Source organism: Propithecus coquereli, unplaced genomic scaffold (assembly GCF_000956105.1).
Source record: "Propithecus coquereli isolate 6110/MARCELLA unplaced genomic scaffold, Pcoq_1.0 Scaffold28, whole genome shotgun sequence".
NCBI lineage: Eukaryota > Metazoa > Chordata > Mammalia > Primates > Indriidae > Propithecus > Propithecus coquereli.
Genome location: NW_012148396.1, coordinates 12,572,149 through 12,594,838, shown reverse-complemented (window position 1 = coordinate 12,594,838; position 22,690 = coordinate 12,572,149). Strand labels below are relative to the sequence as shown.

Below are 22,690 nucleotides of genomic sequence, written 5' to 3'. Positions count from 1 at the left end.
TACAGCTCTGAAGCATAATTTAAAGTCAAGTAATGAATTAGAGTTCCTCCAGTTATGTCCTTTTAGCTTAGAATGGTTATGGACATTCTGGGTCTCTTTGGGCTCCTATAAACTTTAGGATTTTTTTTTATTTCTGTTTTTTTTTTTTTTTGAAACAGGGTCTCGCTCTGTCACCCAGGCTGGAGTGCAGTGGCATCATCATGGCTCACTGCAGCTTCAAACTCCTGGGCTCAAGCAATCCTCCTGCCTCAGCCTCCTGAGTACCAGCCCCATTTTTCTTCGTTCTCTTTTCCTACTGTTCCTCAGACTGGATGATTTCAATTGACCTATCTTCAAGTTTGCTGATTATTTCTTCTGCCTGCTCAAATCTGCTATTCAGCCAATCTATGGACAACAGATAAATGGGCAAAGATAAATGACCTGGATTCTCCATTTTCTCCCACCCAGCAAACACTAGATTCTATGAACCATCGGTCCATTTACAGATCTCTAATTATGTATAGAGTCCTACGATGATTAAAAATTAATAAGAAAGGAAAAATTCATATGCAAATAAAATATTGGCTTAGTAAAAAAAAAAAAAAAAAAAAAAGATCTCACCAACTGGTCAGACCATGAACCCAGTGCTCACTGCTGCTTCCGGCAACAGGAATACTTATTGGCCACAAACAAAAACCAAAAACAAAACACAAAATCATTTGAGAGGAAAATTAAAATGAAAACAATTACAATTAGAAAATCATAATTCTATTGCCACTTTAGACTCCTTCCCTGGGAACCAGGAGAAGACATGCCTGGGCTTCGGCGGCCTGTCAAGAAACCACTCAGGAAACAGTTCACCCAGCTCTGTCAGGGAAACACCGGGCAGCTGGGTGAAGACCTCCAAAACTGCCACAGGTTAATTTCAGAAAAAAGGTAAAATCATAACTATTACACTGATATAAAATGAACACATCAGATTTTATTTAAGTCATTATTAATGAGGGAGCCCAGAATGTTGTTACAACTGGTTCAAAGGAGAAGTCAAAGAATCACAAGTCTATCTGGAACAAACAAATGTTGAAATTAACTTACAAATGGATGCAAAACTGGCTTTTTCCAACACTGGCTGAGTGAAATCAACTGAACCTTTAGGGGACAGAATTTATTTTTAGGTCCATAGCAGATAATTATTTACATTGTTATTTAGTTATCTACCAAGCTGTGAAATAGTTTAAAGACAATGACAGCCTCCAATCTTACAAAACAAATACCTAGAAAGGGTGTGCTCTAAATAATGTATATTTTTCCATCTTTGCTGGATGCACTTAGTTTATTTGAAGTCTTAAAAGTTCTTCACATACCAGTTCCACCCCCAGCACCCCTGGCTTCCTTGGGCTTCCCAGTTATGCGGGCTCACACATTCCTTGCCCATTTAAGCAAGTGTGAGCTGGGGTCTGTCTGTGACAGTTGAGGGAGGGGTAGTGAGACCCAAGCCCTCTCTCATCCTCTCCCTGAAGCATTTGTGAGGGCTCAGACCCTGGACATGTGGCATTGATTCATCTCTCCTTGCCAAGGGAGAGTTAATCATTCCCTTGGCAGCTCCCTGTTACTCTCTGTGTAGTCTCCCTCCCCTGGGCCCCCACCTCGAGCTCCTTAGCAGGGGTTCTGCCCTGACCAGTTCCCTACCTGCAAGGGAGGGTTCCTGGGGCATCTGTCCCTCTCAGAACACCTAGAGCCCAGCCAGGTGGGGAAGCAGGCAAGACCTTCCTTAGCTGGACCACCCGAAAAGCCCCCAGGGTGGGCTCTCAAGGGAAGTCAAAGGCACACTTGCCAGCTTGGCCTCCACCCAGCTAGAGGCTCCACCGTGCTGAGTGTGCATGATCCAGGCAGGCACACCCTTCCGGGCACGTGGCTCCCTGCCCAAGGTGATGATGTCAGGGCTTGGCTCCAGGGCTCTCAGTGCGGAGGGCAGCGCACTTTATTTTTCTGAATTAAGAGCCGCCATCCTCTTCCCCACCCTACCCACTAAGCCAGCAGTCACCCAAACTCAGCCACCAGAGGGCCTGCTCCTCCCCATTGCAGTGCTGGAACCACAGGGTTCCAGGCTGGTCAGATGGGGGTGGCCTGCTATTCAGTTCTTGGGAGTTACCACCAGGGCTGGTGCTGAAGCAAACTGCAGGAGTTGAGTCGGGGGTCTGAAGGCTGGAAAATTTGGGGAACCGGAGGAGTCAAGGCTTGGGATGGTGGCTAGGTACTGGAGTAATTGGAGACTGGAACTGAGAAAAATGGGTAACTGTAGAAAATAGGCTGGGCAGATTGGGAAGACTGGGGATCCTGGGGCTCCAAGTCCATGTTGGGGGGGGGTGTGACTTCAGGCACAGCTGGATCCAGGTGATCCCAGGATGTTTTCAGGGTTCTGCCTCTCTCCACCTCTCAGCTCTGCTTGCCCCTGGCTGCCTTCAATCTCAGGTGGGCTCCCTGAAGACCTGAGTAGTCTTTACAGCTCTCAAGGCAACTCATGCCCCTCAGACAGATCTCATGGTGTCCTCTGACTTATTTATTGCACAGGTGGGTGGGAGGACTGGCACTGAGCCTGGAGGATAGGTCATACACCGAGCCACAGGGTGGCTGGGACTGGGAAGGGGGTGCTGTGATCACCCCCCTGGAAGCTGCAGTGAGGATCACACCACTTCTTAGACTAAAGGAAGCCCAAGTAGCCCCGTAAGGGTGGGCAGCAAGTTCCCCAGAGGAGGTAGGGGTGGCCAGAGGGTCTTAAAGGACCATTGTCCCATGTCCCCACATCAGGCAATGGGGTCTGAGTAGACCCAAATCAAGGGGCATGACTGTCCCTTTACCCAAGTGTCACCTGCAGTTGCATCAGAGCCCACACCTATATCAGGACTCCACTGAGCTGAGAACCACAGGACTGCAGGAAGGTGGAGGCTCTGCCTTCAGTCATTCAATCAAAGCCAGGTGAGCCTTGTCCCAGCACTCACAGGTCAGCTCAGGTGAGATGGTCACACACCTGGGAAAGGAGGTGGCATGTGGCAGCCATGCCTTGCCTGGCCCTTCTCTGGTTTCAAGGAACCAAAGGGACTTCTCCTTGTGGTGGGACAAGAACAGTGAGCCTTGTGGCTCAGACTTTGCTACTGCTCAGGGGACAGCCAGGTGCCTTAGGCACTGCCTCAGCTGCTGCCTTCCCTATGCAGTCTCCTCCAAACTCTCCCACCACCAGGACTGAGGGAGCCCTTTGGGCTGGGTTGTGAGCCTTGGAGCCTCTGGCTGGCTGCTGTCCAGCTGGAGGTGGAGGGAGCCCTGACCTGGGCAGGCCAGCAGGCAGGGCCATCCTGCCTCCTGAGGGATGATGCCCCTGGGCTCAGCCACAGGAAGTCAGTGGCTCTCAAGGACTTGTCCCTAGCATCTTCTTCCTGTTACTTTGATGCCTGCCCCATTTCCTACAAGGCACCCACAGGAAGCCCTTGGAGACTTCAAAGGGCAGTGGTTTCCTCAGACTATCCACCTCCAGCCCCTGCCCCTGGGCTCAGGGCCACCTGCCCCCTTCTCTCTGGGTCATGTGTGTCCCCCAGGGTCAGGCAAAGCCAGGCTCCTGTGTGACCCTCGTGACTGGTACACCTTGCACAAACACACACATGGGCAGGGCAGAGTTCCACGAATGTCTCTGATCACTGCCCAGTGGGAGGGAAGACAGGAAGGAGCTGGAAGTGGCTCTACCAGCTCCCAGCCCAGAGTGGACAGGAAAGGGCAGGCCCCCAGCACCTCAGGATTGGTGCTGAGAGGGCTGAGATCCAGGCCTGCTACCCTAGGCCATGCTGCCTACCCCAATGCCTCGGCCTCCCCTCTCAATTTCTCTCCGCTCTCCCAGAAACATCTGAGGCTCACACCCAACCTGCCAGCCCCCAACCCCTAGAGTCCTTCGGTGCCTGCCCATCTGAAAGTGGAGCAGCCTTGTCCAGCCACCCCTAACCCGGCCTCCTCAGGCAGCCAGCCAGCACCCTAGGAGGCCAAGGCCGAGGCAGGGGCTCTGGCCCCTCCCCAGGCCAGAGGCTCTGTTCTTCCCGCCACAGCCCTCCTGCTCAGATGGCCCTGCCAAGATGGGAAGTGGGGCTGAAAGGGGAGGAAGACTAGGCCCTTCAAAGGCCCACATGCAGGCCCAGTCAAGGACAGGAGGCTTCTGAAGTTCAGAAAGGACATCCGGAGAGTGGAACAATCAGGGGCGGAGGGCAGCCAGCAGGCGCAGGAGCCAGTCTCAAGTGCCTGTACCCCACTCTTTGTAGCTGCAGGAATGCCGTGTCTGTGAGAATGGAGCTGTGATAACAGGACAGTCACACTGATCACAGCTAGATGTCCTGCCTCCCTGGGGGGCTGAGCTCCCCATGGACCTCTCCTTTCCACAGGCCTCCAAGGTGGGGGGCATGCGGCACAGGCCTAGGCTCCTGCCCTGGCAAAGCCTCCTCAATACCCTGTTCTGGATCCTTGCCGCCCTCTTGCCTGGTTCAGGTGCTCTTTCTGATTCCTTTCCACGCAGCTCCAGCCCCTCGTGTGAGAGCCCAAGAACCACCCAGCCTGGGGCATGCTGGTCAGTGGCAAGGCCGTGCTCCCTGCAGATGCCTACAACACAGCCCAGACTGCTCAGGACAGGGCTATCTGCCAGGCAGCTGCAGCGGGTCTGCCTGAATAGTGGGCGTGGTGCCTTTGGGGATCCGACTGCAGGAGGAGCTAAAACCTACAGAGGCTGGTGGCTGGGGTTGGGGGGGTGCTCTCAGATTGAAGGCTGAGACAGGCTAGAACTTCACACCCCATCTCTCCCAAGTCCCTTTCACAAAGCCCCTTCTGTACCTGGAACTTGCACTGAACTCCTGGCATAAGTCCCCTGGCAGGATGCTCCCAGAAAGCCAGTGGGCAGCAGTCATTCCAGGTCCCAAGGGTAGATGGGGACTTCAGTGTGTCACAGCCCCACCAGCCTGGCCTTCACACCTTTGTGATGCTGCAGGGAGGAGAGCCTGCTGCTTCTCAGCAACCACACTGCCTCTGACCACCACAGCCCGCAGTCTGTGTGAGCCTGGAGCTGGCCTGCACCCTCACTCAGGGCAGTTCCAAGAAGCACCAGGGAGAGCAGTGGGGTGGGGTGTCTGGGCTCAGAAGGCGTGACCCCAGGATCTGTGAGACCCGCCTGGCCAGAAAAGCTGTGCCAGGACCCTGGCAAGAGGCAGCCCCAGCTCTCGGAGGTGTCTGCACAGAAGGAGATGCTCATGAGACTAACAACTCCCACTCTCTGAGTAAGAATGTTTTACTGTGCAAATTCCACATAGGTCCCCAGCCCAGGGGCTTAGCCCACAGCCCCAACCCAGCCCTGGCTCCAGGCCTGCTCTTTGTTCCCGGTGCCTGAAGTGCCAGGGTCTCCTGTGGAGTGTGCAGGTGCCTGTGAGTGTGCCACGTGGGGGGCCTCTCTGGGCCACAGGCACTCAGGCCTGTGGCAGCCTCAAGGTGAAGACAGGAGTGGAGTGAGGACCCCTCCTGCCCAGGCTCAGGGTCCACAGGGGTCCACACAGTCCTTTCCGCTGCGGAACACGTGGTAGATGCTGGTGGGAGGGAACATAGCGACAGCGCCGAGAAGAGAGCCCACCTGGATGGCCACGCCAGCTGCCAGCAATGCTTGCTGGCCCCCACCGTGCAGCAGGGAGCTGATTGCCACCTTCACATATGAGAACACGCCCAGACACAGCACCCACGTCAGCACCTGAGAGGGGACACAGCAGTAGGCTGAGCACGAGATGCCCCTGCTCCAGGGTAAACCCGCCTCCCCATCTCACGTCCCTGCTGTGCTCACCACAAGGACCACCCCTGCAGAGGTGCCCACTAGGGGTGGGCAGGGGCTCAGGACTGCCAGTGCCATCAGGTAGGCTCCAAATAGCATGCCCAGCAGAGAGAGACCGCTTAACCCTGCCAGGGACCTGCCGGGGGTGAGCAGAGACTTAGGGCTGGCTGTGTCAGGACTTGGTCTTCACCCCTGGCTTCCACCCGCCAAGGGGTTTCGGGCCCCTTGTGTACCTGCACAGCACGCCCATGGCCAGGAAGCAGGCGAGGGGGTTGGCAGCACTGCCCAGCACCACGGCCAAGTGATAGGCCAGGCGCCCGTAGGGCAAAGAGGAAAAGCTCTGTACCGCAGGCAGCACACCATTGGTCAGTGCATTGGTGATGGCCAGCAGGCCTAGCAGGCAGGCACTGCGGGCTGAGAGCAGCCGATAGCCCTCAGGGTCTGGGCCAGGGGTGGTGCCTGCCACCTGGCTTGGTGGCTCCTGCAACAGTGAGATCTCTTTCTCTTCCTCCTCCTCCTCTGCTCCTGGGGCTCCCACCTGCAGGCCCGGCCCTGGGCCCGCTGTGGGTGCCGATGGTGGTGATGGCAACAGCAGTAGAAGACCCTGGAAGGCGGCAGCTGAAGTGACCAGAAGGGCAGTAAGTGCCCAGAAGAAGGTGCTGGCAGAAAAATGCTCAGGGAAGTCAAGTGGGGGACCAGGGGTACCGTTGGTGGGGGCTGGTGGGCACTCGAGGCGGCCCACACCCTGCACTAGGGCCAGCACACAGGGCAGCAGGGCGCTGAGACCCTGACCCAGGAAGAACGACCGTAGGAAGGGAGGTGGCAAGTGGCTCAAGAAGGGCAGGAAAGTGACATTAGAGGCGCAGCAGGCCATTGCCAGCACCAAGGCCAATGCTAGGAAGGCCACGGAGTGAGGCTGCCCTGCTACTAGGGCTACATGGTGCCACAGAGGGGCCAGCAGGGCTGTGCCCACCATGCTCAGCGCCTGCACCACCTGGATGGGGACCCGCTCGCCCTTGTCCAGGGTCAGCCGCCTCCACAGGGTCACCACCAGCAGACCCAGGTTCCCCAGCGCCACACACACAGAGAGGTATGCGGGGAGGCTCCAACCTGCAGGGAAGGGGGTAGGCCGTGTCAGCAGCACGACAAAGAGCAGCCGCAGCCCACCTTCCTGGGCACACCTGCTTTGGCTTCCCTGCACCTGCCTCCCACTCACCCTCCGGAAGGTCTTTTACCACCACAGGCAGCTCCACCCAGATCCCGTTGACGGCAGCCCACGAGCCCATGCCGAAGAGAGCTACCAGCAGGTGGGTCAGCGCCAGACGACCTAGCGTGGGTGCTGCCATTCAGCCCAAGGCTGGGCCCTCCAGGACAGGGCAAAGATCACAGCCAGCTCTTTCCCCACCTAGGTCCAGAGACGCTTTGGCTCTTCTGAGAACTGAAGATCTCTTCTAGCTTGAGGGAAACAGGCAGGCGTTCCGGACGGATTGAGATCAGTATCGACTAGGTCGGACACCCAAGACCAGAGGAACCGTAGGGAGCGCCGGGGGCGGGACCGGGGCGGGGCTGGGCGCGGCTGAAACTACCGAGTAGCGCCGGCCGCCTGCGTCCAGACCGCAACACAGCGATGACGGCAGGGAGAGAAGCGGGACGTCAGCCCAGGGCGCCGCGGACTCCGGGGAGGGAGCTGATCCTCCTACCCACGGAGGACCAGGGCTCCGAGTTGCCAGAACCACCACCACCACCCTCACCCGCCAACGGACCCGGGACAAGGCGCCCCTCGGTGGCAGGCACGCCCCAGGGCTTGTGCGGTACCCAGCACTGCAGGAGCCAAGTCAGACTCCCGGCCGGGCCGCGCACGCTCTGCCCAGGGGCCGCTCTCTCGCCGCATTAGGTGGGCGCCCTGGAAGCCGCCCTGTGCGCCGGGGGCCCAGCACACCGCGCGCTACCCGACCAGCGGTCGGCCTTCGCGCCACGCGGGGGCGCCACTCCAACCCGACGCCCGCAGGGCTGGGGTTCAGCAGGGCGGAAGCCGGGACCCCAACTCACCGGACCGGCCTCACGGACTTCGCTAGCAGGCCCGCCCCCGTCCCACGTGGCCCAGGCCGTAAGCCCCGCCCCGGAAGTCGCGTGCCGGCGAGCTGGGCACTCTGTGAGCCTGAGGGGCGGGGAATGGGTCGGAGTGCCCCGCCCTTTCCGCACACGGCCGCGCCCCTTCCGCTCAGCTTGGGTGGGCCTTAGAGCGGCGTCGGCGGCCATGGCTGCTCCCGTCGTCCCGCAGGCCCGGCGCAGAGCTGGGGTTGCCCCGCTGGCCGGCGCGCGGGTCCGCTCGGCCGAGGACTGGTGGTGGGATCGGCTGGCGCCGAGCGGCTCCGGGTGCCACCTGCTGCAGTCGGACAGCATGCTACTGGTGCTGCCCGGCCCAGGGCCCGCCCGCGCCCGTACGAAAAGGCGAGTCGCCCGCCGCGCTCAGCGGCAGCCGCTCCCGGGCCCTCGCGCCGCAGCTGCAAAGCCCAAGGCCACGCCCCGGCCGGAGCCGGCGCCCGCGCCCGAGCAGGGGCCCGACGCTGGCTGGGGAGACCGCATTCCCTTGGAAATCCTGGTGCAGATTTTCGGGCTGCTGGTGGCGGCCGATGGGCCCATGCCCTTCCTGGGCAGGTATCACTGCTCCCACAGCCCCGGCCTGTCGAGCGCAGCGGCTTGGACCGCAAGTGGTCCGAGCGGGTGGCGGGGGCAGAGGGCGAACGCGTCTGAGCGCGCATACCCTGGTGCTCAGACATCTATCCGGGAGCGCAGTCTCTCTGGGGATCCATTTGGAGCCCCAGGAGCCGGGGTTTGAGCTGCGGTGTCCACCACGCGCGAGTTGCGGGGCAGGTACCCCCTCTTAGGAAGCCTATGGTGGCAGCCGGTAGGCCCGGCACCCTCAGCAGAGCTGTCCTCCCAGGGCTGCGCGCGTGTGCCGCCGCTGGCAGGAGGCCGCTTCCCAACCCGCGCTCTGGCACACCGTGACCCTGTCGCCCCCGCTGGCTAGCCGCCCTGCCAAGGGTGGAGTCAAGGCAGAGAAGAAGCTCCTTGCTTCCCTGGAGTGGCTTATGCCCAATCGGTGAGGGATTGCCTCTTTTTTTTATCCCCTGGCTCCACCTGTGTGGTGTGTGGCAAGCCCTAGGCCCTTGCTGTCTTCTTTCACCACGGTGTTGGGTGGGGAGGACTCCGACAGGAGAGGCAACGTGGGGATACTAGTGCAGTTCTGCCTCTGCTGTCGGCCCAGGTTCTCACAGCTCCAGAGGCTGACTCTCATCCACTGGAAGTCTCAGGTACACCCCGTGTTGCAGGTGAGAGTTCCAGGCTACCTTGCACACCAGCCATGACCCACTGGGGTTGTCCAGTACTCTAGGAAGTAGGTCAGGCACCTTGGGGCCCAACGCTACCCCATGGGGATGCCTGCCTGCTTTTCCTCTTGTCTCCTCCAGCAGGGAGGTCTTGGAGGTAGGGGAACCCAGGTAGGCCTGGCATGGGCAAAATGGAGGTCATAGCTGAGGCAGTAGAGTGGGGTGGCATCATCCACCAGTTTCTTTCCCTTGTGGACCTTAGCCTGCCCTCCCCCCAACTCCAGTTGGCCCTCTGTCTTCCCAAAGCTTGTAGGTGAGTCCTGTCCTCGGCTTGCTTTCCTCAAGCTTTCAGACTGCCATGGTGTGACCACTGATGCTCTGGTCATGCTAGCCAAAGCCTGCCGTCAGCTCCACAGCCTGGACCTACAGCACTCTATGGTGAGCCCTGTGTCCCAAGGGGCCCTGACAAAATCTGGGCTGAGATGACAGGTTTCTTGTGCTGGGTGCCCAGGTGGAGTCCACAGCCGTGGTGAGTTTTTTGGAGGAGGCAGGGCCCCGAATGCGCAAGCTATGGCTGACCTACAGCTCCCAGACTACAGCCATCTTAGGCGCACTGATGGTAGGTTGGTGATGGGCAGGAGCAGAGCCAGATGCTGAGCTGGGAACTGCCGGGACGCTGACTCTGGTGTTTTCCCCCCCTCTGCAGAGCAGCTGCTGCCCTCAGCTCCAGGTCCTGGAGGTGAGCACTGGCATCAATCGCAATAGCACTCCCCTCCAGCTGCCTGTTGAAGCTCTGCAGAAAGGCTGCCCCCAGCTGCAGGTACTTGATGCCCCACCCCTCCCACCTGTCACCCCCCCTCCTGTCTGCAGCCTGGGCCTCACCCCCAGGTGCTGCGGCTGCTGAACCTCACATGGCTGCCCAAGCCTTCCGGGCGAGGGGTGGCTCTCGGACCAGGCTTCCCCAGCCTTGAGGAGCTCTGCCTGGCCAGCTCCACCTGCAACTTTGTGAGCAATGAGGTCCTGGGCCGCCTGCTCCACAGTTCCCCCAACCTGCGCCTGCTGGATCTTCGAGGCTGTGCCCGTATCACGCCTGCTGGCCTGCACAATCTCCCATGTCAGGGTCAGCTGTGCCTGGGTGGTGGCTGGGCAGGTGAGATGTTGGGGACTCTTGCCTGCCCTGCTGCTCAAGCTCACTCCTCTCACCTAGAGCTGGAGCAGCTTCACCTGGGCCTGTATGGCATGTCGGACCGGCTGACTCTAACAAAGGAGGGCAGTCCCCTGTTGACCCAGAAGTGGTACCACACCCTGCGGGAATTGGACTTGAGTGGCCAGGGATTCAGTGAGAAGGACTTGGAGCAGGCCCTCGCTGCCTTTTCAGGCACCTGTGGGGGCTCACATCCAGCCCTGTGCTCCCTTAACCTCAGGGGTACCCGCGTCACACCAAGTACGGTCAGGTCAGCACCCCCTCCCCTGGTCCCTTGGAGCCAGTACACTTGCCTCTCTGCCTGGAGCCCAAAAGTGCTGTCCTATCTGGCTTGTGGCCTCCAGGGGTCTGAGAGGAGTGCATGCCTTCTTGGCCCTGGCCTTGGGGACCCCAAGGGTACTGGGCTTGGCCTCGATGGCTGTGGGTGGCAGAGCCAGGTGTGCAGCAGAAGCAGACAGCGCTTCCTAGCCTGGCCCAGCCCTTCTGTGGCCTGGGTCTTCTGGGCAGCAGCTCAGCTCCCTTGGCCTGCTCTGCCCCCACAGCTCTGTGGTCAGCAGCTGTCCAAGCCTGCTGTACCTCAACCTGGAGTCCTGCCGCTGCCTTCCCAGGGGCCTGAAGCGGGCCTACCGGGGCCTTGAGGAAGTCCAGTGGTGTCTGGAGCAGCTGCTCATCACTTCTCCCTCCCCCAACTAAGCAGCTACAGGCCTCAGAGGCCTCAACCAGCCTGCTCCACCCTGTATGCTTCCCCAGTTTTGAATATTTGAGCATTTTGTTACAATAAAACGTTTTTTTAGGAACTCTGTTTGGTCTTTGGGATAGGGTCGAGGAACAAGGATTATAGCTGATGGAGCCCCTGGGGGCTACAGCTGGCCCAAAGGCTGTGTTGTGGGGGTTGGGGGGGCAGCTGGCTCTTGAGCCTACCCTGGCCACCTTTTGCCTGCTCACTGGTGGACTTGAATCTTGGGCTGAGAGTGTGTCCCACCCTTGGGTGCACTGAGGGGAGCTGTCCATGGTTGTAGGGGGCAGAGGTTCCCGTGGAGAGGTGGGGCCCTGCTCATCATGGGGATTGGTGAGGGCTGCCTGCCTGCAGATTTCTCTGCAGCTTAGAGGTGGCATGTCCAGCCATCCAACCTTTAGATGAAGACCAAACCAGGCTGCACAGGGGGTCTCCAGTGGGGTGGAATCTGACCGGGAAGTGCACGTCCACCTCAGGGGTGGTCAACAGAGTGGCCCCTTCTAGAACCTGCCTCCTGGAACTTCTAGAACCCGTGAGCCGCCCAGCCTGGACCACTACCTGGCCTCACTGCCCTGCCCGTCGGTCCGTTGCTTCCGAGCTCCTGCTCCTTCCTGAACCGCAGTTCTGGAGAATTTGATCTCCCAGGTAGGAGCACTACTGCAGGCGGTGGGTGGTAGTAGCGGGCAAGGCCACCAGGCTGATGCTTTTACCTGACCCAGACGCCAAAGGGCCGGGCCAGCAGCCTGCCCACTACCTCTGGCGGCAAGTTCTTCCAGCTCTGGGACCTAGGACTCTTCTGCAGCGAGCGCCACCTGGCCACGCGTCTCAAGAACAACAGTTTCTACCCGTTCACGCAGCAGCAGCCAGACGGTGCGCGCGGGCGGGGCGAGGCGAGACTCCTGGGGGGAGGGGGCGGGGCCAGATGGGCAGGGCCAGAGCCATGGGCGGGACCGGCCGGTACCCTCTGGGGCTCAGACACCGCGGGCGGGACAACACCGCTGCCCCGAGTACTGTGCTGGCGGGCTCTTCCCAGCAAAGCCCTGGCACCGCCACCCTCGGCTGCGGGCAGGGGTCAGCAGTCCTCACGCGCCACCACACGCCGCCCCCAGTCTTTGTCCTCGAGTACTACCTCGACACGTTGTGGAAAGGGACGCTGCTCTTCATCGTCTGCGTGATCCTGGTCAGCTTCAGCTCCCTAAGACAGGTTGGAGGTCCTGGGCCCTACCCCACGGCCTTCCTCCCCTGAGGGCTGGACCAGATGCTCCGCACCAGCTCCCGAAGTACCCCTGCCCCATCCCCCACCCCCCGGAGCGCCCGCCTCCACCCATGAAGCTCAGATGGTCCCCGCGGCGCCCGCAGGTGCAGGAGCAGGAGACTTGGGGCTTCCCTATGTATGGCATGGGCGTGGGCCTGTGGCTCATCATCTCGTCGCTGCCGCGGCGCCGCCTGGTGCTCAACCACACGGGCGGCATGTACCACTTCTCCATACAGGGCCGCACCGTGAGCCAAGGCCCCATGCACCTGGTCTACGTGCGCCTGGCGCTCAGCTCGGATGGTGACGCACGGGGCGGGGGAGGGTGTGTCAAGGAGAGGGAGGCTGCTGGGGAGCGGGAGGGGCGGACAGGCCAGCCTGCTGTCCCGCCCCGTCCCAGAGGCCTGGGCTGAGTCCGCGCCCCTCCCCAGCCCACGGGAGGTGCTTCTTTCAGCTGGTCCTTGGCGGCCACAGGCTGGAGCCGCTGGTGCTGGTGCAGCTGTCAGAGCGCTACGAGGTGAGTCCCGCCCCTGACACGACCCCTTCTCAGGACAAAATGACACTGACCACTGTTTAGTTTCTTTGGATGGGGCCATTTCACACGCAAAAGCTAAATACAACGCGGTCCTCCGCGCTGGGAGCCGGAGGAGAAGACGCTGGGCTGCAGGCGGGGCGGGGAGGCGGCTGGTCAGGGGAGGGGAACCCTAGAGGGTGCGGCGGCGGGGCCAGTCCTGTCCGGGGTCGGAGCTGACAGCCACCCGCTCCGACAGCAAATGGAATACTTGGGCCGTTACATCGCTCGGAAACTCAACATTAACTACTTCGACTACCTGGCCATGTCCTACCGGCACGTGGTCCGCCACTGGCCGCTGGGGGCCGCTTTCAGCCCCGGCATCGTGTTGCGCAAGAACCCCGTCTACGACAGGGACAGGCTGAGCCTCTCTCAGTCCGACCTGGAGGTGTGACTATGAGGCCTGCACTCCCCTTCTTCCCCACCCCCAGGACTGTGTTTTCCTTTGCCCTGTAGCCTCCCATCCTTACTCTGGGGTGGAGAGAATGTCAGGCCCACCCACTGGCCTTCCTCTCAATAAAGCTGCCTCAGTTTCCAGACCTCGTTGTGAGGCGGGGAGGCGCTCCTGTTCCGGGGCCTTCCACCAGTGCACACTGCCCAGGGCCTCAGGGAGCATGTCCCCTGCAGCCAACAGAAGCAAATCCCAGATGGGAGGTGGAGCAAGGGTGGCTGCAGGCAGGCCTGGAAGAGTGGACCCATCACCAAGTAGGCTCAGGACTTGCTGCCCTTCTTGGCCAGCACACTTAACTGGCCCTACCTGACCTCAGAGGTGCTGGCCAATGAGTGGAATCCAGGAGTCCAAATCTGACTGGTCTAGTCTGGGTCAGGTGCCTGCCTCTTCTTAGTCCAGCTAGCAGTGGGATGGGGTAGAGCCAGAGAGCAAGCCCTGTGCCTGGGGATGCATCCTGGACTAAATACTCCCCAAAATTGTTTCTGCATACCTCTTAGGCCAGGGCATGAGGCCTCCCGGGGGGGCGGGTAGGCCTGTGGTGACCACAGCACTTGCTCTATGTGCCTGCTGGAACGCCAGTCCCATGTTCCCTGTCCAGCAGAACCCCTCAGCTCTGACTCTAATACCTGAGGCCTCCTGGGCTCTGGGGGCGGCCATGGGAGCAGAGAAGGCAGTGGGCCATGGGGTTCTGGGAGGAACAGTGCCTGGCACTGTCCATCTGGCTGTCTTGGTCAGCATGCTGCTGGCCCAGGTCTTTGGGCATTGTGTTAGTTAAGTGTTCCTGGAACCAGGAGTGGCTACATAATATGCAGGGCTCCATGCCAAATGAAAACTTGGAGCCCGTTGTTAAAAAGTTATTAAGAGGCCGGGCGCAGTGGCTCACGCCTGTAATCCTAGCACTCTGGAAGGCCGAGGCGGGCGGATTCTTTGAGCTCAGGAGTTCAAGACCAGCCTGAGCAAGAGCGAGACCCCGTCTCTACTAAAAAAAATAGAAAGAAATTATCTGGACAACTAAAAATATATAGAAAAAATTAGCCGGGCATGGTGGCACATGCCTGTAGTTCCAGCTACTTGGGAGGCTGAGGCAGTAGGATCACTTGAGCCCAGGAGTTTGAGGTTGCTGTGAGCTAGGCTAACGCCACGGCACTCACTCTAGCCAGGGCAACAGAGTGAGACTCTGTCTCAAAAAAAAAAAAACAAAAAAAGTTATTAAGAAAGTAAGCACAGTGACATGCACCTGTAATCCCAGCTACTTGGGAGGATAAGGCTGGAGGATGGCTTGATGCCATGAGTTCGAGGCCTGCCTGGGCAACATGGCAAGACTCTGTCTATAAAAAATAAAAATAAAGTTGTGAAGAATTTCAAGATGGAGACAGCAGAGCATTAAACCAAGCACAAGGCCCTGAGCTTGGTGCCCTGTCACACGCCCATGAAGCCAGCCCTGCCTGGAACCATGACTCGGAGTCACTGGGTCAACCTCTAACCCCAAGGCTGGCCAGACCCAGTGGGCACATGGGCACCCCCACCCATTGCTGGAGCATGGTCTGGGGGCTGTTATAGTTGCTTTAGGTAGTCCCTGGAGGAATTGTTAGTAATGGCACAAGTGCAAGGACCCCCTTTCCCCCAGAAGATGGGGCCTAAGATGTCCCCAGAGTGGCAGTACTCAACTTTTACCAGGGTTTGTGTTAGGGACTTAGTTTAACTCAGGCAAAGTCCCTGCTCTTCTGGAGCTGATGACCTAAGGGGAACCCAGAATGCAGAGCTAACTTCTACGTATCCAAAGTGGCTGGAGGAGGGGTAGGGTCCCTCTAGCTAGGGGCTCAGGAAAGGCCTTTCCTGGGAGTGGCCTTTGAGTTGATACAAGCTGTAGGGGAGAGCATTCTGGACAGAAGGGGCAACAAGCACAACGGGTGTGACACAGGACTGACCTGCATGTTCTCAAGAAGCTGCAAGGAGACAAAGCCGGTCACAGGGGAGAGGACTTGGGGAAGGAGGTCCGAGATAATCTGGAAAGAGCAGGCAGAATTTTTAGTCCTCCTTGCAATGGGAAACTGCTGGAGAGTTGTAAGCAGAGATGCACTATGCTCCAGGGAAGGAGTGATGGAAAAGGACCCTGAGGTTGCAGGAATTGTGTAAGGACAGAAGGGGCCAGGCAGCAAGAGGAGCAGAGGAGCAGGGATCACCAGCAGGTACAAGCCACGGCTGGAAGGCAGGTGGGCAGGACTTGCTGGCAGGCTGGGCATGGGCCACAGAGAAGAGCAATTCCAGGTAAGTCTGGGTTTCTGGTTGGGCGCTGGGGCTGGGGGGTGTTGGGGAGGGCTGGCAGTCAGGAGTTCTGAGTTAGACCAGGTGTGTGGGACTTTGTCAAGGGAATTTGGAAAAGCAGAAGGCCATGGAGAGAAGGGGAAAGGGGAAGCACAGATGTGACACTGTTGTCCCCCCTGAGGTCCCTACAGCCAAAGCCCTGGATGAGAAATTGCTGGCAATACAAAAGCGCCTGGCTTCAGAGATAAAGGGCAGGGGAGAGGCCCACAGAGGAAGGGCTAGAAAACCAGAGAGGAAGGGAGAGGGGACCCAAGTCCAGCAAGATGGGGGCTCACCAGGAGTGGCACTGCTCCTTCAGGAACAGCCTCAGAGAAGGGGGCTCAGCAGCACTGCAGAAGTGGTGGGGAGTGGGGGCGGTGGTGAGAGGGAAGTAAAGATCACACAGGAAGTTTCACTGTCAAGGGCAGAGAAACAAGGTGGCAGCTTGGAGGAGGAAGGTCTTGCTTGTTCACTTTGAAAGGCATATTAGCGGCCGGGCGGGCGCAGTGGCTCACGCCTGTAATCCTAGCACTCTGGGAGGCTGAGGCAGAAGGATCGCTTGAGCCCAGGAGTTTGAGGTTGCTGTGAGCTAGGCTGACACCACGGCACTCTAGCCCGGGCAACAGAGTGAGACTCCATCTCAAAAAAAAAAAAGAAAAAAAAAAGGCATATTAGTGTGCAGATGGGAATGACCCAATATAGATTTACTATGAAGCAGGTCCAGGGGACATTGCCAGAACACAGTTCTTGGCTGGGCAGAAAAGGAGAGGATTAGGAACACAATTGGGATTAGAAGCAGGGTCTTTTTGTCCCTCTTTCACTTACTCCTTACTCCTTAGAAAGGGATCTCCACAGGGTTATTTGGGATCACTCATGTGCATACACCAGCCAGAAGCTTAGCTGAGGCCAGAATGTTCAAGATACCCTCTCATCCTTCAGAGCCTTTCTCCAAGTGGCATCTCACCATTCAGCAGGCTATCTGGGCTGCTGGCTCCAGGGGGAGTGTTATTAGAGGACAGACCCCATGGAGCACCTGTCTTATAAGGCATCTGTGTGCCTCATTCACTGGCATCCCATTGGCCAAGCCCAGTGTCAGTATGGAGGGGACTAGATGAGGGGTGAGCCCAAGGAGGCAAGAGTCAGTGGGGCCATGGATGTAAGCAGGCTGCTGCAGTCTTCCCTCTGGCCCCTCCCAAGACCCCAATATCTCACCACTTTACAGCACCTGCCTCAGGCTTGAAGTCCAGGGTCTTGGCATCTAAGACAGGTCCAGGTGCAGATGAACTTTCTCAGGTGCAACCTACGAGTGTGGGTCTTCAGTGCAGAGACCTAGGAGCTAAAACACAAGGACCTTTCCCTACACGTGCTATGTAAAGTAATGAAACAGAGTTAGTATATCTTTAATTGACACTTCTGCTAAAAAGTTGGAGGAGCCTTGAGTGTGTGCTGGATGTTGTAACCAGCTTCCAAAGAACAAAGCATAGAAAAGGACAAATAGGCCAGGCGTGGTGGCTCATGCCTGTAATCCCAGCACTCTGGGAGGCTGAGGCGGGAGGATTGCTTGAGGTCAGGAGTTCAAGACCAGCCTGAGCAAGAGTGAGACCCCGTCTCTAAGAAAAATGGAAAAATTAGCTGGGCATGGTGGTGCACATCTGTAGTCCCAGCTACTCAGGAGGCTGAGGCAGCAGGATTGCTTGAGCACAGGAGTTTGAGGTTGCTGTGAGGTATGATAATGATGTCACTGCACTCTAGCCCAGGTGACAGAGTGAGACTCTGTCTCAGAAAAAAAGAAAACAGGAAAGAAATGTGATTGGGTTCGAATCCACCATCTTGCTGTTTGTTGCCTATTTGCTCCATCTGTTCTGTTTCCCTCTTTCTCTTTTTCTGCCTTCTTTTGCATTCATTGAGAAGTTTTCATGATTTATTTTCCATGTTAGCCTATTGGCTACAGCTCTTGTGCTACTTTGTGGCTGCTTTATCATTTACAGTGCATATCTTCAGCTTGTCACAGCCAGCTTCCGGCGACGGTGTAGCACTTCAGACATACGCTGAGACTCTCACCATAGTGCGTTCCATTTCTCTTCTCCTGGCCACTGGCTATTTTATTACACATTTTCCCTCCACATATATTGTAAATCCTAAATGCATTGTTATTGTTTTCTTTCTTTCTTTATTTATTTATGAGCGCTCTGGGGTCAGAGGTATCCTGTGTGGAGCCAAATGGCTAGGCCTTTCACTCCCATATTGCCCTGTTGCTAGAGGCAGGCCACCCCTAGAAGGCTGTGACCTTGGCCAAATGCTGTCGGCAGCTGAGGCAGCCCTAGAGCATCTGACAGTGGAAGGTGTCCACTCCAAGTACTGCTGGCAGTTGGGCTGAAGTCTTTCCTTGAAGGGTGATACAGGTGATGGGTCACATGTCTACCACTAAAAAAAGTATCAATGAGTGAAGAGAAGGAAGCCACCCGGAGTCCAGGTGACACCAGCTGCCCTCGGTGAAGAGTGTGGTCATTGGGGGGCCAGGTTCCCATGAGAGGGAGAAGGGGGGCACAGCCAGAGAGCAGGGGGACCTTTCTCAGGGGTGGAGCTGGGGGTACCCAAGTGTGAGGGTGGAAGGGAGCATGCTCTGAGGCCATGGCAGGGACAGGGCTCCAGAGCAAATGCTGAAAGTGCACACGCTCAGTGGGGAGATTGAGGGAGGTAGGGGTGGGAAGGTCCATGCTAGGTTAGGAATAACCAGGTGGCCAGGCCATCCATGCCAAGCTTCCATGGAGTGCAGACAGGTCAGTGGCCTACCATCCCCTGCCAGCGCCTTCATGGCTGAGGCAGACCCAGCTGCCCTCCCCTCCCCCAGCCCTCGCTCTCTCACTCCTGCATCCTTCTCTCAGTGTCTCCTTCACCACTGCCACAAAGAACTATTTCATAGGGGTGGGAGTGTTACAAGAACATATGCATTTCTACAGCTGATGGAACTCTACATTTAAGGTATTTTACTGCATGGAAATTATATCTCCAGCTTAGAAATTAAGTGACACTTGCCTGAGGCCGAGGGTCTGAGCAGGTCAGGCAGTTGGACTCCTCTCAAGGAGATGGTCACCTGGACTGCTTTGGGGCTGCTGGCCTCTCTGCTATCCAGCCAGAGACCCTGGACACGGGAGGCTGTGGGTTCACCTTACTGGAAGCAAGAAGGTGGCAGGGTCCAGTTGTACCTCTGGGTACCCCCCAGTTCTAGCTGGGCTGACCCAGAGCTGGAGGCCGAGGACCACCCTCATGCCCACTCTCCAGACCCATGTGCACTTCTTGTGTCTCTATGAAGAGAAAAATGGCATTTTGTGATATGATGTCTGGGATTTGCTTCAAAATGACACAGAGAGGCTGGGCGCCTGAGCCAGCCTCCAATGAAGGGACCCTCACTCCACTTTTGTGCACATTTGGTATTTTCTATAATAAAAAAAGAAAAAACCCTGAAATTTGCATTTTGTCATTTAATTTGTATGCCTTTGGTTCCTAATAGAGACTCTTATGTCTTGTGTAGTCAATCACCTGTTAACTCCTTTGGGGTCTCAGCATCTTTGTTCTGTAAAAAGTTAATTTATACCAGTTATTTCTTTCTATAACGAGAATGTTAACCTGTTATTATATTTAGTGCAAATATTTTCTACTATTTTGATATTTGCTCTTTGTTTTTGCTTGTCTTTTTCATGTGCACATTTGTGTTGTGGCCCAACCTCTCTCTTTAGCCTTCAGTTTGCCTCTGGGCCTGTCTGGCCACTCCTCATGCCCTTGTCCCCATAGGCCCTTCCTGGCACACAAAACTGTGTTGGAATAAAGACCCCTCATCCTGAAGCCCTCTCTGGCATCCTCCCTGCTGAGGGAACCTGGCTGCTTCCATGCTGCTCCCTCCCCAGCAGCCCTATCTGGGGGCCTGGAGGTGGGGCACCCTCCCCCTTGCTCTTCACTGAGGCCTGCAGCCCCTGCCCCCAAGAGTCCTAGCTGGGAAGCACTCACCACCCAGCACCAGCCCTTGCTGTCAGCACCACCCCCCACCCATCACTGTCTGAACTCCTGTGGCCTCAACATCCTCCTGGATGATCCTTCAACAGCCTTGACCTCTTCTTCAAAACAATGTCCTATACCCTCAACCCATCACCACCAGTGACTGCCCCCACCCCATCAGCTCAATTCTACACCCCATTCTCTGCCATCGCCTCTCTGCCCAGCAGGAGGTGTGGACCATCCAGGCTAAGCTGTCCACTGATTTTCTGGGCTTGCGCCCCACTAGGGCAGAGGGGGTGAGAATCTGACCACAGCGTGGGTACAGCAGGGGCTCTGGCTTTGCTGAGGGTGGGGGTGATGGGAAAACCATAGTGGGATACCCACGTCAAGCCTGACCTTTCCAAAACATGGGACCTGAGCAGAGCAAGGAGTGGGGCAGCCAGAAGCAGAGGGAGGCAGAAGGTCACAGAACCAACACTGTACACCTCCAACCCCAAAGAGACAGGGGCTGGGCGGAGCTGTAACTTGAATCAGGACAGCTGGAAGAGACCCCACCCCTGCCGTGTGGCCTGGAGCTTCCACCGGCTGGGGGCTGGGCCTGAGGCTGGGGGCCTGTGGCCTCGCCTTGGGACCCTGCAACAAGTCTCCCAAGGCCCAAAGTCTCAGTGAGAAATTCACGGTGGCCTTCGGTGGAGCAGAGCTGAAACTTCCCAAGTGCACGGGAATAGTCAACTGGACCCTGAGGCCAAAGCTCTACAGTGACTCCGGGTGCTGGGGACGAGGGGAGCGGTGGGTCAGGATGCTAGAAGGAAAGCAGGGAAGAAGGCCCAAGTAATTGTCCCCGGGCCACATGTGTGCTCGGCACCCGGGGCGGGGCGCAGTGATGGCCAAGGCCTGGACCCAGCTGCCCCTCCCCGCCGGGCGCCCCAGGGGCTGTGGGCCCCACCGAGGGGTACTAGAGCTGCCCAATGGTCCCCTCGGGAGCGCCTGGCCGGCGGACACATGTGTCCCGCTCTGTTGCCTCGTCCGTCAAGGGGGCTGGGGGCCAAGGGGGCGGGGAGATTGACAGAGAGAGGCAGGTATGTGGACAGGGAGGCGGAGGAGGGAGAAACGAGGAATGAGTGAGGGCGACAGAGAAACAGGACCGGGAAGAGAAATGAAGTTGAAGTGGGCAGAGGACGGAGATGGGCGATGGGGTGGAGGAATGAAAGGATGACGGAAAGGGACGGAGAGCTGGGAGCCCGAGGGACCAAAGTATGGGGACAGAGCGACAGGATCCCTGGGACGAGTGGAACGGGACAGGGATGGAATCTGAGGGACACAGTTGGGGGCGGGGAGAGAGCGGCCGGGAGGAGGCAGTGAGCGCCGAGTGAGGGGATCGCGCCTGGCACGTCCCGCGGCGCCCTGAGGGTCCACGCAGTAATTAGGCCTCGGTCCAGATGGGCCCCTAGTCCCGCAATCAAAATGTTAATTGGCCCGCGCCTCCGGCTGTGCCTCGGCCGGGCCCCCTGGGAGGAAGCCTGGACTGGCAGCACGGCCGAGGGGGATCCCTGCCCCGCCCCCACCACGAGCCGCGCCGGCTGCTGCTCGGCGATAAGGGGGCGGCCGAGCCCCGCCCCCGCCCCTCGGGAGCGCCTGCCACGCAAGATGAATGTCCCGCCGCTGCCGGGGCTGCTGGCACAAAGCGGGTCCGCGGTTTCCGCCGCGCCCCCCGCGCGGCTAGCTCGGTCACACCCACCCTGGCTGGGCGCCGGGCCCGGGACTACGGAGGCAGCCGGTCGGCGGGCGGTTAGGGGAGGGGCGCTGAGCTCAGCACTCCAGGCGCGCCCCCGTGCGCGCTCCCCGCGCGACTGTTCCCTGCAGGGCCCGCCCGCCGCGCGCTCCCGGCCACTGTCCGCGGGCCCGCTGTGCCGCCCCGCACAAGGTCACCGCGCAGCAATGAGCGCGCGCGCCCCCACCTCGTTTGCCCTCCCAGCTCAACGGCGCCCCGACACTCCCCAGAGCCACCCCCGCAACCTTGGTGCCCAACGACAGCAGGCCGCACGGGGGCGCGCTTGGAGCGTGGAGACCCGAACGACCGCGCGGGGGCGGGTGAGGGACAATGGCGGCGCCGGGCCCTAACTGGGGACATATGTACCCGCGCGCGGCCATTGTGCGGCCCGGAGCCCCGGAACCCCAGCGCCCCGGCGCCCCTCCATTGGCAGCTGAGCCTGACGTCATGGGGGCTGCAAACTCCGGGCAGGCGGCCACAGGAAGGGTTATCCGCCTGGTTGCGGGGCTGCCGGGGGGTGGGGGAGCTGCAGCCGCGCGGAAGGGCGGAAAACCACCAATGAAGCCGAATTTCAGGAGCAGGGTCATGGTAGCCCCCTCCCCCTCCACACCCAGCTCGCTGCAACGCCTCTGCGTTCTACATTCGCCCCGTGGGAGAGAGGCGTGGGGCGGGGAGGCCCTTCCAGCGGGCACGGGGTCAGCCTGGGTGACCGAGTGGCAGGAGACATTGCGGCACAGGGCGCACGCAGCGCTGCCACACTGCGCTTTCGCTGCCTCAGCATTCGCTCCCTTGTTTTCCGCCTCCCCCACCCGCCCCTACAGATCCCGCGCCTCCAGGCCCCAAGCGGGGCTGGCCGGACTCGGCTGGAATCCGCCCTGCGTTCCTCCCCACAGGACCCAAAGTCTGGGGCACATGGGTCCCAGGCCTGTTTCCATCTCTTCCCACACGCCTGACAATGCCACCGACCGCTGGGCCGCAGTTCCCTGAGCCGCGCAGGGGAATTCCCCACATATGGAGGCCGAGGCATCCCCAGGACCCCTCCCAGGAGACCCTGGCCCGGGCTCAGCCCAGCACAGCCATTTCCGACGGCCTCTCCCGCCTCCCTTCCGTCCCCCTCCCCCAGCTCCTGGGCTTTAAAAGCCCGAGGCTGAGCCTAGGCGCAGGCAGAGGCGGCTGCGGGCTCAGGAGCCCGGCCCAGGAGCTGTCCGAGCGCCGAGCCCCGCCCCCGGAGCCCCTGTCCCTCCCTCCCTCCCTCCCTCGG

The 22,690-nt window shown here is 58.9% G+C and overlaps 3 protein-coding genes across 5 annotated transcripts; 2 read left to right on the top strand and 1 right to left on the bottom strand.

The window, feature by feature from the left end:
* Positions 1-5,267: 5,267 nt before the first annotated feature.
* Positions 5,268-7,539, bottom strand: SLC52A2 (solute carrier family 52 (riboflavin transporter), member 2). Of its 2 annotated transcripts, none has more exons than XM_012648147.1 (4): positions 7,035-7,539; positions 6,052-6,928; positions 5,831-5,954; positions 5,268-5,740 (listed from the first exon to the last, which is right to left on the bottom strand). In XM_012648147.1, exons 1-4 carry the CDS (start codon positions 7,162-7,164, stop codon positions 5,528-5,530), a joined length of 1,344 nt encoding a protein of 447 aa, XP_012503601.1. In that variant the 5' UTR covers positions 7,165-7,539; the 3' UTR covers positions 5,268-5,527. The 2 variants fall into 2 exon arrangements, with proteins under 2 accessions (XP_012503601.1, XP_012503602.1); XM_012648148.1 differs by having other exon boundaries at positions 7,224-7,237.
* Positions 7,540-8,075: 536 nt separating this feature from the next.
* FBXL6 (F-box and leucine-rich repeat protein 6) lies at positions 8,076-11,147 on the top strand. Of its 2 annotated transcripts, none has more exons than XM_012648167.1 (9): positions 8,076-8,476; positions 8,763-8,921; positions 9,087-9,132; positions 9,454-9,585; positions 9,659-9,766; positions 9,854-9,967; positions 10,036-10,267; positions 10,355-10,601; positions 10,894-11,147. In XM_012648167.1, exons 1-9 carry the CDS (start codon positions 8,076-8,078, stop codon positions 11,042-11,044), a joined length of 1,590 nt encoding a protein of 529 aa, XP_012503621.1. In that variant the 3' UTR covers positions 11,045-11,147. The 2 variants fall into 2 exon arrangements, with proteins under 2 accessions (XP_012503621.1, XP_012503620.1); XM_012648166.1 differs by having other exon boundaries at positions 9,087-9,150.
* Positions 11,148-11,410: 263 nt separating this feature from the next.
* TMEM249 (transmembrane protein 249) lies at positions 11,411-13,304 on the top strand. Its single transcript, XM_012647960.1, has 7 exons — positions 11,411-11,420; positions 11,710-11,732; positions 11,807-11,957; positions 12,197-12,291; positions 12,447-12,642; positions 12,771-12,856; positions 13,110-13,304. Exons 1-7 carry the CDS (start codon positions 11,411-11,413, stop codon positions 13,302-13,304), a joined length of 756 nt encoding a protein of 251 aa, XP_012503414.1.
* The last annotated feature ends 9,386 nt before the right edge of the window (positions 13,305-22,690 follow it).

Excerpts from the sequence above, each read along its gene's own strand:
- SLC52A2 (XM_012648147.1), bottom strand. The coding sequence starts at position 7,164 with ATGGCAGCACCCACGCTAGGTCGTCTGGCGCTGACCCACCTGCTGGTA. Across the intron at positions 6,929-7,034 it reads GGTAAAAGACCTTCCGGAGG|GTTGGAGCCTCCCCGCATAC; the intron begins GTGAGTGGGAGG and ends CCTTCCCTGCAG. Across the intron at positions 5,741-5,830 it reads CTGCAGGGGTGGTCCTTGTG|GTGCTGACGTGGGTGCTGTG; the intron begins GTGAGCACAGCA and ends GTCCCCTCTCAG.
- FBXL6 (XM_012648166.1), top strand. The coding sequence starts at position 8,076 with ATGGCTGCTCCCGTCGTCCCGCAGGCCCGGCGCAGAGCTGGGGTTGCC. Across the intron at positions 8,922-9,086 it reads GAGTGGCTTATGCCCAATCG|GTTCTCACAGCTCCAGAGGC; the intron begins GTGAGGGATTGC and ends CTGTCGGCCCAG. Across the intron at positions 9,767-9,853 it reads CCATCTTAGGCGCACTGATG|AGCAGCTGCTGCCCTCAGCT; the intron begins GTAGGTTGGTGA and ends CCCCCTCTGCAG.
- TMEM249 (XM_012647960.1), top strand. Across the intron at positions 11,733-11,806 it reads TGGAGAATTTGATCTCCCAG|ACGCCAAAGGGCCGGGCCAG; the intron begins GTAGGAGCACTA and ends TACCTGACCCAG. Across the intron at positions 12,857-13,109 it reads AGCTGTCAGAGCGCTACGAG|CAAATGGAATACTTGGGCCG; the intron begins GTGAGTCCCGCC and ends CCGCTCCGACAG.